Genomic DNA, 11,187 nt, shown 5'->3' with positions numbered 1-11,187 from the left:
TTTTTAAAATTTTTACTGTACCTTTATCATTGTATTTTTTTATTTAGTGTATATATATATATATATATATATATATATATATATATATATATGGACACAAGTGTTTTACTGGGAAATACACCACTTGTATTTATTTTTCATCCAAGCTCCATCTGGGACATAGAGAACCAAAACCATGACATACATCTCTATATGTCACTCGTAAGGATATCGATGAATTGTTTTGATACATTTGGGTCATTTTTGTTTGTGAATGCGTCTGTAATATAATAAAAAGAAAATCACACACTGGCTTGAAGATATGAAGTTTATCTTCTCGTGTTGAAAATATTCTCACTCCTTCACTCACTCATGAATGAACCATGAAATATCCTCCCTCTCGCTCTCTCTCTGTCTGTGCAAAGGTTTTCAGCACATGCAAAGAAACGCATGAAATTAAATCTTTTTACTCTAAAAAATAAAGAGCAAAAAACAGTGATAAATGAAACAGAGTCAGTATTTAGTGTGACGACCCTTTGTTTAAAACGCCAGTGGTCTCGAGACAGTGTGTGCAGTTTTATAAATCAATGAGCTGGAAGTTTTCCTGAGCATCTTCCAGAACCAGCCTCAGATCTTCTGGACACTTTAACTGTCTCACTCGCTTCTTATTTTTACAGCAAAACCCAGGAGCCTTCATTCTGTTTTAGTGTTAAAAGTGTCTCTGATGTAATCCACTGCTTTCTTTACTGACATCCAAACATTTTTCTGTTCTGCTGGAAAACCAACGTTTGGAATCTCAAATGTACTGATTTAATAATGTAGACGTCAAAATAAAAATCTCGAAGAAAGTTTGTATTTAAAAAAAAAAAGGTGTCTCAAACTTTTGCACAGTATAGATTTACAGTACCAGTCAAAAGTTTGTACACCCCTACTCTACTTATTCATAGGTTATTTTGCATTCTCTACATTGTTCGAACACCGAAGACATCAAAACGATGAAATAATATCTGGAACATTTATGGAATGGTGTGATAAACAAAAAAGTGTTAAGAACAAAATATGCTTGATATTTTAGATTATTAAACTAACTAGCATTTACCTTGATGACGCTTTGCATATTATTGGCATTATTTTCACCAGCTTCATGAGGTATTCAGCTTGAAATCTTTTCAAGTAACAGTTGTGCCTCGACAAAAGGTAATGAGTGGACGAGTTTCTTGCCTTCTTAATGTATTTGAGATCAAACAGTAAAAATACAGTAAATAGCCCTATTCCATCCACAACTGTAGTAATCCATATTATGTCAAGAACCAAACAACCAAGTAAAGAGAAACTACATCCATCATTACTTTAAGACGTGAAGTGATTTTAATTCATAAAAATTAAGAAAAGCCATGAATTAGAAGCTGTCTCCAAACTTTTGACTGGCTCTGTGCATGTATTGGTGCACAAGTTTTAATTTATTTTGAGTTTCACCTTCACCAGACGCTTTTGGTCGCCATCAACAAGCTTCTGGTTGGATTTTTATCCTCCCTTCTTGGCAGAACTGATAGAGTTCAAGTAAATGTGTGTGCTTCCTGGTACAAACCTGACTCTTACCGTAAACACAGCCCACATATTTTCGACAGGGTTGAGATCAGGACTTGTTTTCAGCTGAATGTTCTCCTGCTTTATCCTCCACACATGTTTGGGGTCATCGTCCGGTTGGAAAACACAACTGTGTCCAAGTTTCTGATGGTTTGAGGTTATGCTGAAGAATTCTGAGACTCTTCATGATTCCATCCACTCTGTGCAGTGCACCAGTTCCATTGGCAGCAAAACAGCCCCGGAACCTGATGCTACCATCATCATGCTTCACAGCTGACGCAGTGTTCTTTTGTACCTCTGGTCATTGTAGACAAACAACTCAATCTTTGTCTCATCTGACCATGACACTTTCCTCCAGAAGGTTTGGTCCATGTGATCAGCTGTTAACTTTAGTTGAGCATGAAGGTGCAGATTTTGGAGCAGGAGCTTCTTTCTTGTACAGCAGCCTCTCAGTCCATGGTGATGTAAACTCTCTTGACTGGAGACAGTTAGACTGTTCCTTGGTTGTTCCTGGGGTGTTCCTGAACACCTGAACCAATTTCCTCTCAGCTGAGGAGGACAGCTTGGATCTTCTTCTAGCAAAGTGGCTCAGCAAAGTGGCTCCACCTCCCAATAACTTGTACTTCCATACATACAATTGTTTGAACCGAAGGTTTTCAAATCTGCATTTATTTAGAAGCCGCTCCAGGAGACGTTCCTGAGTGGGTAAATCCATGATCCTCTTTCTCAGATCTGCACTGAGCTCCTGGGACTTTCTTGTTGCTCTGTGTGTTGGTCAATCCAATGAGTGCCATCAATCAAACCCTTTTTATGTTGTGCACAGAGAAGCTACCAGCTGCAGTCAATCATCATCACGAACAGGAAGTTAAGAGGACTCGGCTTTGGAGAGTTAAAACATATTTTGGATCTTTCACGTCCACTGAAGTAGATGTATGTATGTATAACTGAAATCTTATGCACCAAATTCTTTTTTTTTTTCGATTAAAGATGGATGTTGTAATCATTCGGTCACAGAAAAAGAACAATTCAGAGAAATCACTGAAAGTTCAAGATTGTTGTGATATTCATGTCCCTGTATGTAAACATCTGACTTCAGCTGTGGTGACACATCTCCATGTGCTATTTGCTGTATCGCTCCGCCCCTCGTTCCTTCACTGCATTCGAGAGCTCAGATTTGAACGGTAGGACGAACGGTTCAAAAAACATCCGTAGATTTCACCGGTTCCAGGACGCTCGCTTCGCACGAACATTTAAAACATACACGACAAGCTGGAAATGTCTCTATAATTTGTTGACTTTATTATAGACAAAATATATGATCTGCACAAACTCCGTCAAGTCACTATTTACAGATTTGAGATGCTGCATTTACAGAGAAAACAAACAAACCAACAAACAAATAAAATACCCCAAAACAAACAAACAAAAATCCAGGGAAAATCATAAAAATGAATAAAAACACCAACACAGAGAGAGAAAGTCAAACCTAGCCGTTATCCCGGGATAAATTTAAGCGCTATTATTCTGAATATTATTCATGTTATTCATTTTAATATTATATTTACAAAACTCCAAATATCCATACATATTTATTGATTGATTTTCATCTTTGCGAGTCTTTGTGTGTGCTGATCAGGTCGTGAGGACTCGATGAGGATTCCTGGGACTGAAAGAGACAGACACAAAGAAAACCGTTTCAGCCTTCATGGTCGGGCGATACATTGTTCCGACATCATGATGGCAATATTTCAGGGAAATGCTCAAGCAGAGGTGTGACTTCAACAATATGATGTAGGTTTATTTCCTCATTTTTATCCTAACTGCGATATTTCTGAGCAAATATTCATTCATTAGCGTGACTCTGATCATAGAAACGGATCACGTCTTGGACGATATATTGTTTGGGATAATTATTGCGATATTTCTGACCAAAATGGCTGTATAAGTTATTATTACTGCAATATTTTTGAGAAATATTCATTCAGATGGTTGACATAGAAACAGCAACTGGTCGTCCAATATATTGTTTTTCAGTATTGCGATATTTTCGAGCCATATTTATTCACGACCCAGAGAAGTGTTTCATAGTTGTATGACATATTGCTTTTCCATTATAGTGATATTTCTGTGCAATATTCATTCATCCGTGTGATTTACAGAACCCTGAATTGGTTGTACAATACATCGTTGATCAGTGTTATTGCAATGTTTGAAAACAATTGATCAGAAGTGTGGGTGTGGTTTTTATATATGTATACATATGCACCTAAAATGGTTGTACAATATATTGCTCATCATGATTGCGATATTCTGAAGCCTATAACAGTTATACAAACTGTTTATTGTTTGTACATCATTATTGCGATATTTCCAATAATATTGATTCAGCCACAAGTGTGACTTTTAGAAACCTAAAATGGACGAAAAATACATCGTTTATGATCGTTATTGTGATATTTCCAAGCAGACGTGTTCGGAAACCTGGAATTGTCTTGGAATCCATTTGTTTATCATGATTCATGTGACAAGATGTAAGAAAATACTTGCAGGTTTGTTTGTACATTTATCAATTATTTATCATAAGTACAATATTAGAGGTCCGTTTGACCTGGGATTTTTTTTTTTAATATTGTGGTGGAACCCGTAAATAGTTCGGTTTCTCATTACAATGCTATTTTTGACAAATTTCCAAGCAGAAGTGGGAAAAATATTGAAACGTACCATGTTCCACAGTACACTGTTGAATTTTTATCGCAATGTTTCAAGGGAATATTGAATTGTCTGAGGGGCGTGGCTTGTTAAAACCTAACATGATTTTCGCAATTGTTTAAACCTACAGCGGTTGTGTTGTATCGTATTTTATTTCCTGTTACAGGAAATAAATATTTTATTGTAAAATTCAATGAAAGTTAGCCTTAGCTATTTAAAAGTGCTTTAGCTAGGAATAAAAAATGGTGACGTGGCGATATGTGAGGTATGATAGTTATAGTTCTGATAGTTGGAATAGTTATGGTTGTTATGTTAATTCTTAGAGTAGTGTAGTTTACAACAGTTGCGAAAGTTTTTATACTTACGATAATTATCATAGTTAAATTAGTTGTGACAGTTGTCAAAGTTACATTAGTTCTGAGAGTTTCAACAATTCCATTCAGTAGCGAATGTCAGTTACGGTACGATATTTTTGATAGTTTGAGAGTTATGATAGTTAAAGTAGTTACGATATTTCTGATAGTTAAGCCAGGTATGATTGATACAATTGTTAAAATCATTGTAATAGTCATGTAACTTACATTCACTGCGTTCGTTACATTACTTATGATAGTTCTGATAATTGTGATCGTCAGTAGTTATGTTCGTTATGATGGTTCTGATAGTGACATTTTTGATAATGATAACAGTTGCGATAATTGTGAGTTAGTTTTTCGTTTTCATTTCTGCAACTCATCGACTTGTAGCTCCATGCTCTGAGCCACAGAAAGCTTCATAACGTTTCAGAAGAGACCGGGGTGAAGGAGAGAGAGAGAGAGAGAGAGAGACAGCATAAATGCTGCTTCCACACGCAGCCTGTCGAAGGAGCTGCTTTCCATGTGGAGCTCAGTATTTATGAGAAATGAGTGATGAGCGTAAAGCCTGGAGAAAAGAACATCGGGGAGGGTCGTGGTTAAAAAGGGGGCAAATTCTCCCCCGGGGGGCTTTACGGACACACATGCACACACACACACACACACACACACACGCCCTCCCCTGAGACGGTGCAGACGACGGGCTTGACCTGCTTTGTCACACACTGTTTCTCTTAAAACACTAAACACTGAGCCAATAATAATAACATGCATCTATTTATTGTTTATCATATACTACATGTACATAAATACATTTTTCAGGAAATATTTATAAATATATATATTAGTTTATTTGTTGTGCTCATCAGTAAAACCTCAAATAAAATAAAATTAATAAGAGAAATATCAGTTTTTTTTTTTTTAATTTAAACTCAGTTATTTTTCCTTCTTTCTCGTTTCAGTTTGGATTTCGGTTTCTGTGATCCGAGCCGAGCGCTGCTTTTTTTCATGAATTGTAAAATGTAAAAAAAACCAAACAAAACAAGATTCAGCTTTCTCTCTTCATCACAATATTTTGTTCTAATAATATAATTATATCACAGATCACATTTTGTCGATTTGTTTATTAACTATTTATATTTCACTCATAATTTTAGTTTCGAAGAGCGTTCTAATATTACTGGTGGAAATCATGACCGAGAAATGTGTTCTAAATCGTGTGTGCGCGCGTGTGTGTGTGTTACCCGTCGTGAAGGGGTCTGAACGAGGATTTTGTGATGGTCTGTGTGGGCGACTCCACTCCCCGCTCTGACAAATAAAAAACACAATCAATAATAAATGAGGTGATTATGGAGATGTGATCTACACTGAATGGGTTAATAAATCTCTCTCTCTCACACACACACACACACACACACACGGTCCCAACTCTCATCACCACATTTATCAACGCACACACACACACACACACACACTATGGAGTGATCTATTCCTCTGACTCGACTGCAGTCGTTTTTTTTTCCTTTTTTTTTTTAATCTGCTTTAAAACGATGAGTGTTAAAACATTAACAGGAAATAAACCCAATATATTAAAAAATTTTATTATTATTATTATTATGCTGCAATATTATTGGGTTCGAGATTAAACAGAGCAGAAGAAAGAAAAAAGAAAAGGAAAAACATTCCACAATAACACAAGAAAGATGGAGTGAAAGGAGTCAGGAATTAAAGAATCACTGCAAGGATGGATGGATGGATGGATGGATAAATAAAGCTAGTTGAGCTTTAGCATCTAAATAAAAAATTTATAATATTATTAAAATAAATAAATTATTAATGTCAACAAATAAAACTAAATAAATGATTTATTGTTGTTTATTCAGCAACAGAATTGGAAATATATTCAATTATAAAAATATATGACCTGAATCAATATTAATGTGGGAGTGTATTAAAGAAAGAAATGTAATAATAATAATAATAATAATAATAAATAATTAAATGTTTTGTTCATTGTAGTTTACAAAAGTACACAAGTTTTTAAGTCTAAAAAATGAGTATTGGGAATTAAACCCATCATGCTTTTATTACTGAGAAATGAAACAGCTGAAAATGAATAAACAAAAAAAAAAAGAGAAATAAATCCGTTTGTTACCTGTGAGTTTGGGGCTGAGCTGCTCTGGGATTTTGTCCTTCTCCATTCCACCATGTTGTTGTTGTTGTTGTTGTTGTGTTTGATGATTCTGATGATGATGTTGATGGTGATGGTGGTGGTTCTGATTTACTCCCACCAGCGAGCGGACGTTGAGCAGCGAGTTGTGGCTGAGGAACGCGCTGTTGTTCCAGCTGTGGATCTTGCCGATGGGGCAGGTGTACAGTCTGTGGTTGCTGAGGAAGGCGGGGTGTTGAACGCCGGCGCTTTTGGACACATCCGGCGTCGTCGCTGTCTCTGCTAGCGACCAGATCTTGGGTTTGCTGCTGACAGGGAGCTGGTGGTTTGGTGATGTCATGATGGTCATGTTTTTGTTTGCGTTAACGTTGGAGTGCACGTGGGAGTCGTCTCGGTCCTTCAGGAGTTTACGTGCTCGTTTGTCCTCGTCCTCGTCTTCATCGTCATCCTCCTCTTCGGCGTTGCTGCGATCCCCGTCGTTCTCGTCGATCTTATCGATGTCAATGCTCTCCAGGTCGATCTCCTCCTCGTCCTCGCGCTTGTCTTCGTTGTCGCTGCCAAAGATGGCACTGTCCTCGCCGTCCTCCTTGGCTCGCGCGCCCCATGTCACCTTGTTCTCTTTCTTGAGTCTCCGTCTGGCGTTGGCAAACCATGTGGAGACCTGTGTGAGCGTCATCTTGGTGATGATGGCCAGCATGATCTTCTCGCCCTTGGTGGGGTACGGGTTCTTCCGGTGCTCATTCAGCCAGGCTTTCAGCGTGCTCGTGCTTTCTCGTGTCGCGTTCTTGGGCCTCGACGCGTCGCCATACTGGAAGCCGGCGTAGGGGTAGAACGCGGCGGGGGAGGCGTGAGTGGCGAAACTTACTCCGGGGCTGTCCTTTAGATCATACTGTGAACCCTGAACACACACACACACACACATCATTATTTGTCGAAAATCATAATGTGCTCAATGCAATATTAGTGTTGAATCTCCGACTTTGTACATCGAGGCCTATGAACACTTTACAAGATAAACACTGGATTAACACCTCCAGTGAGAAAATAGCTGGTGGTGTGAACTTCTCTGTGGAGGTGTGAATTTGAAGAAAACGGATGGAAAAGTTAATCCCAGGTGTTAACGTCTCCAATTAGCATCAAGTCTTCCAGTGCTGGCTTTTTTTCCTGATGTGTAATAAACAGGATCTGCAGGTGTTAATTCAACACTGTCTTCAGTCCAACACTGAAGCATGTGAGCTTGGTGTTAGTTCATCGCCAGCACCGTATATGTTCCGCGTTCAGGTTGTAACCCTTTCTCAGAGTGAACTGGACTGAAATGAACACTGCCTCGAATTCAACACCATAACTGATTGGAACTTAATTCAACACTGAACATCAGCACTGAGGTGTTCATTCGTTTGTTCATTTAGTTCAGCTTCCTGGGTGTTAATTCATCGCTCGTGGAGATAGACGAGTTCATTAGAGGAGTTAATTCTCCACCATGCGACGTGGTGATCAAATTCAGCTTTTAAATACCTGTGAAATTGATTTGAGTGTCGTGTCGGTGTTAATTTGGCACTCGAGGATTTTGCTGTGCTTGTGGTTTGCACAAATACTTCTGAGTACAGCTTCTCTGTTCTAATGAACACCTACAGTGTTGGACAAGTCCAACTGGAGAATAATAGTAATAATAATAATAATAATAATAATAATAATAATAAGAGTAAAATAAACACCTGGGTCTTAAACACTGTCACAGTGAACACTGTCGTTGAATTCAACTCTATTAACACTTGAGTTACAGAGTGAACACTGGGGGTTAATTAAACACTGAAGACTAAGAGTATGTGAAATAAACACCTGACACTTCAACACTGTAGGTCAACAGAACACTCATAGTGAACACTGGAGGTTAATTAAATACTATAAATTAACTGAACACTAACAGTAAACACTCCACTAAGAGTTAAACACTTAGAGTTAACACTGTTTCATCAATGCTGCTGGTCAACTGAACACTAACAGCTGCTGTAACACTTGAGGTTAATGAACACTGTCGTTTAACTAAGCACTGTCACAACTAACACTGTTGTTTAATTAAACACTCTCGGCGACCTGGACATGACGAGGTTAATGCAGTCGTAGTAATGCTGTAATTAAACACTGTGTCACATCACGCAACATTTTAAACCTCACCTAAACACCAGAAGGTCGAAGGAGGACTTTAAACACTGCACTGAACACCGAGAAAGTTCAACACTAGGTTCACTCGTGCGAGAAGTTAACTGAACAGTGTTAATCACTGTTTAATCTTAATTGATTTGATTTTCATTGTTGATTAAATACTACAGAAGGTCAGTGTTTCTAATCCTGCTCCAGAATGTGTTTTGGTGTTTTGAACTCTGCTCAACTCCAATCAGCTAATTAACAAACCTGAACTGGACTGGAACGAGTGTTTGAGAAAATTAAACGCTGAACTGGGCTGAAAAGGAATCAAACACTGCTGCAGTTTGATGAATTAAACACTGAGCAGTCTGAGAGGTGATTGAACACTGCAGGGGACTGGATTCGTTCATTCACATGAACACGAGCACACCTTTCCATGTAAACTCAACACCACATGAAACACCTTTGTGGTGAATCAGATCCACGCTGCTCACTCAATCAACACCAACGTTTTAAAAGTGTTTGTTTTGATAAATGTAAAGAAAACTATCCATCATAAAACCGCCCAAGAAAATACAGAGTGTTTCATTGAATACTCAAGACCTGGGAAGTCAAATATAAATGACAAAGTGTTCATTTGACTTTTGCAGCCTTGTTGATAAAAAAGTGAATAAAATTCAATTTAAAACGTATCAATGCTCCATTATGATTTGATTCAACACTGCAGTGTTTTTTTTTTGCATTCAGCCCATCAGATTTAACCTTTGACCTTTAACAGCGGGACGCCTGCTATTGTGGGACCTGAGAAAATTCCACGCAGCACGTCAGACTCAAACGGTGACGTGTGAAACGTGACAAATAAGGGAAGAAATTCAGTGTCGGAGAGTTTATCCTCGAACAAAACACCGGCCCTGAAAACAACTGGAAGTGTTGAGAGATTACATCATATTATTATTATTATTATTATTTAAATAAAAAAAGTGGTGATTAAATTGTCGTGAATGTGAACTTATGCTCATTTTTGGGAATAATAATAATAAATTCTAAAATGAAAAATTCACCCTAAAATACGACTTCTCACATCATTAAAAAAAAAAAAAAGAAAGAAATCAATAATTTAACAAATTAAATCCAATATAAATATTAAAATTTAAATCAGTTCAAATTTATCTCGAATTAATTCAACTCATCCAGAGGATGACAATTTCAGAATGGGGTCTTTTTTTTCCCTTCACTTATAATTCAGGAGGATATTTGATCCATGCAGTCAGTAAATTAAAATGCAAATTAACCATCAGTAATTATTAACGTTGCTGTATTTCCGGTTTTCTTTCTTTCTTTTCTTTTTTCTGTTTTTTTTTTTTAGGTTTGTGTGTCGGGGGAAAAAAAGGACCTGATCCATCTGGAACTGATAAAATCCAACACCGAGATGCGACGCAAACAGAGTTTTAACGGTCAGATTATTATTATTATTATTATTATTATTATTATTATTATTGTGAAAAGTGTTTCTCCAGTCAGACTCTGGAGGTGAAATAAACTCAGGCAGGCGGTGATGTTTCCTCTCAGTCTGTCTGAGGAGCCGCGAATCCGACCGGCAGGACCTTTCTTTCTTTCTTTCTTTCTTTCTTTTCTCTTTTTCTTCTTGTTTTTAATTTATTGATGCTGATTATATGTTTAAATCCCAAAATGAATTTGAAGAGCCAGAGATTTTTTTTTCATCCGCGTTAATTACTCACCGGAAATCAGTCCAATCAGACAGGAAGCTGCGTTTCGATAAATACTCGGAATAAATGACCTGGAGCCGAGATGCTCGACTCACTCGGGTTATTTCATGACATCACAGGCTGAGAAACGCTTATGAAAGATTTAATCTCAAATCAGAGAGAAACCCGAAGTCGAATCTCCCGTTAATTGATCGCCCGACCGACTCATCCCGACCGACTCATCCCAGAAATCAGATCTGATTTTTTTCCCTGATTGTTTTGACCCTGTAATATTGAACATTATTTTGATTGTATCATTAATAAATTCATTCAGTATAAAAAGTCGCATGAATGTTTCCTTTAATAATAAATATCCATCAGTGATGAGTGAATTATTATTATTATTATTATTATTATTATTATTATTGTTGTTGTTGTTGATCTTTCTATAATAACACAAAGAATGTTTTTGTCTTTAAAATGTCCAGCTTACCATCTGGGAGAAGAGCGCGAGCTCGGCGGCGCTGGTGTAGGGCAG

General features: G+C 37.5%; 1 protein-coding gene across 1 annotated transcript in view; it reads right to left on the bottom strand.

Moving 5' to 3' along the window:
• Nucleotides 1–2,914: 2,914 nt before the first annotated feature.
• Nucleotides 2,915–11,187, bottom strand: part of irx1a (iroquois homeobox 1a) — an 8,729-nt gene continuing 456 nt past the window's right edge. Inside the window, exons 1-4 of the mRNA XM_060920365.1 lie at nucleotides 11,143–11,187; nucleotides 6,784–7,696; nucleotides 5,873–5,936; nucleotides 2,915–3,232 (exon numbers count right to left, since the gene is read on the bottom strand). The exon at nucleotides 11,143–11,187 is cut by the window's right edge and continues 456 nt beyond it. Of these exons, the coding sequence (XP_060776348.1) occupies nucleotides 3,199–3,232; nucleotides 5,873–5,936; nucleotides 6,784–7,696; nucleotides 11,143–11,187 (1,056 nt within the window). The 3' untranslated portion in view covers nucleotides 2,915–3,198. The remainder of the gene's footprint in view (nucleotides 3,233–5,872; nucleotides 5,937–6,783; nucleotides 7,697–11,142) is intronic.

The sequence above is a fragment of the Neoarius graeffei genome, chromosome 5 (genome assembly GCF_027579695.1).
Source record: "Neoarius graeffei isolate fNeoGra1 chromosome 5, fNeoGra1.pri, whole genome shotgun sequence".
NCBI classification, from domain to species: domain Eukaryota; kingdom Metazoa; phylum Chordata; class Actinopteri; order Siluriformes; family Ariidae; genus Neoarius; species Neoarius graeffei.
Note: the sequence above shows the minus strand (reverse complement) of the source record. Positions and strands in the feature narration are given on the sequence as shown.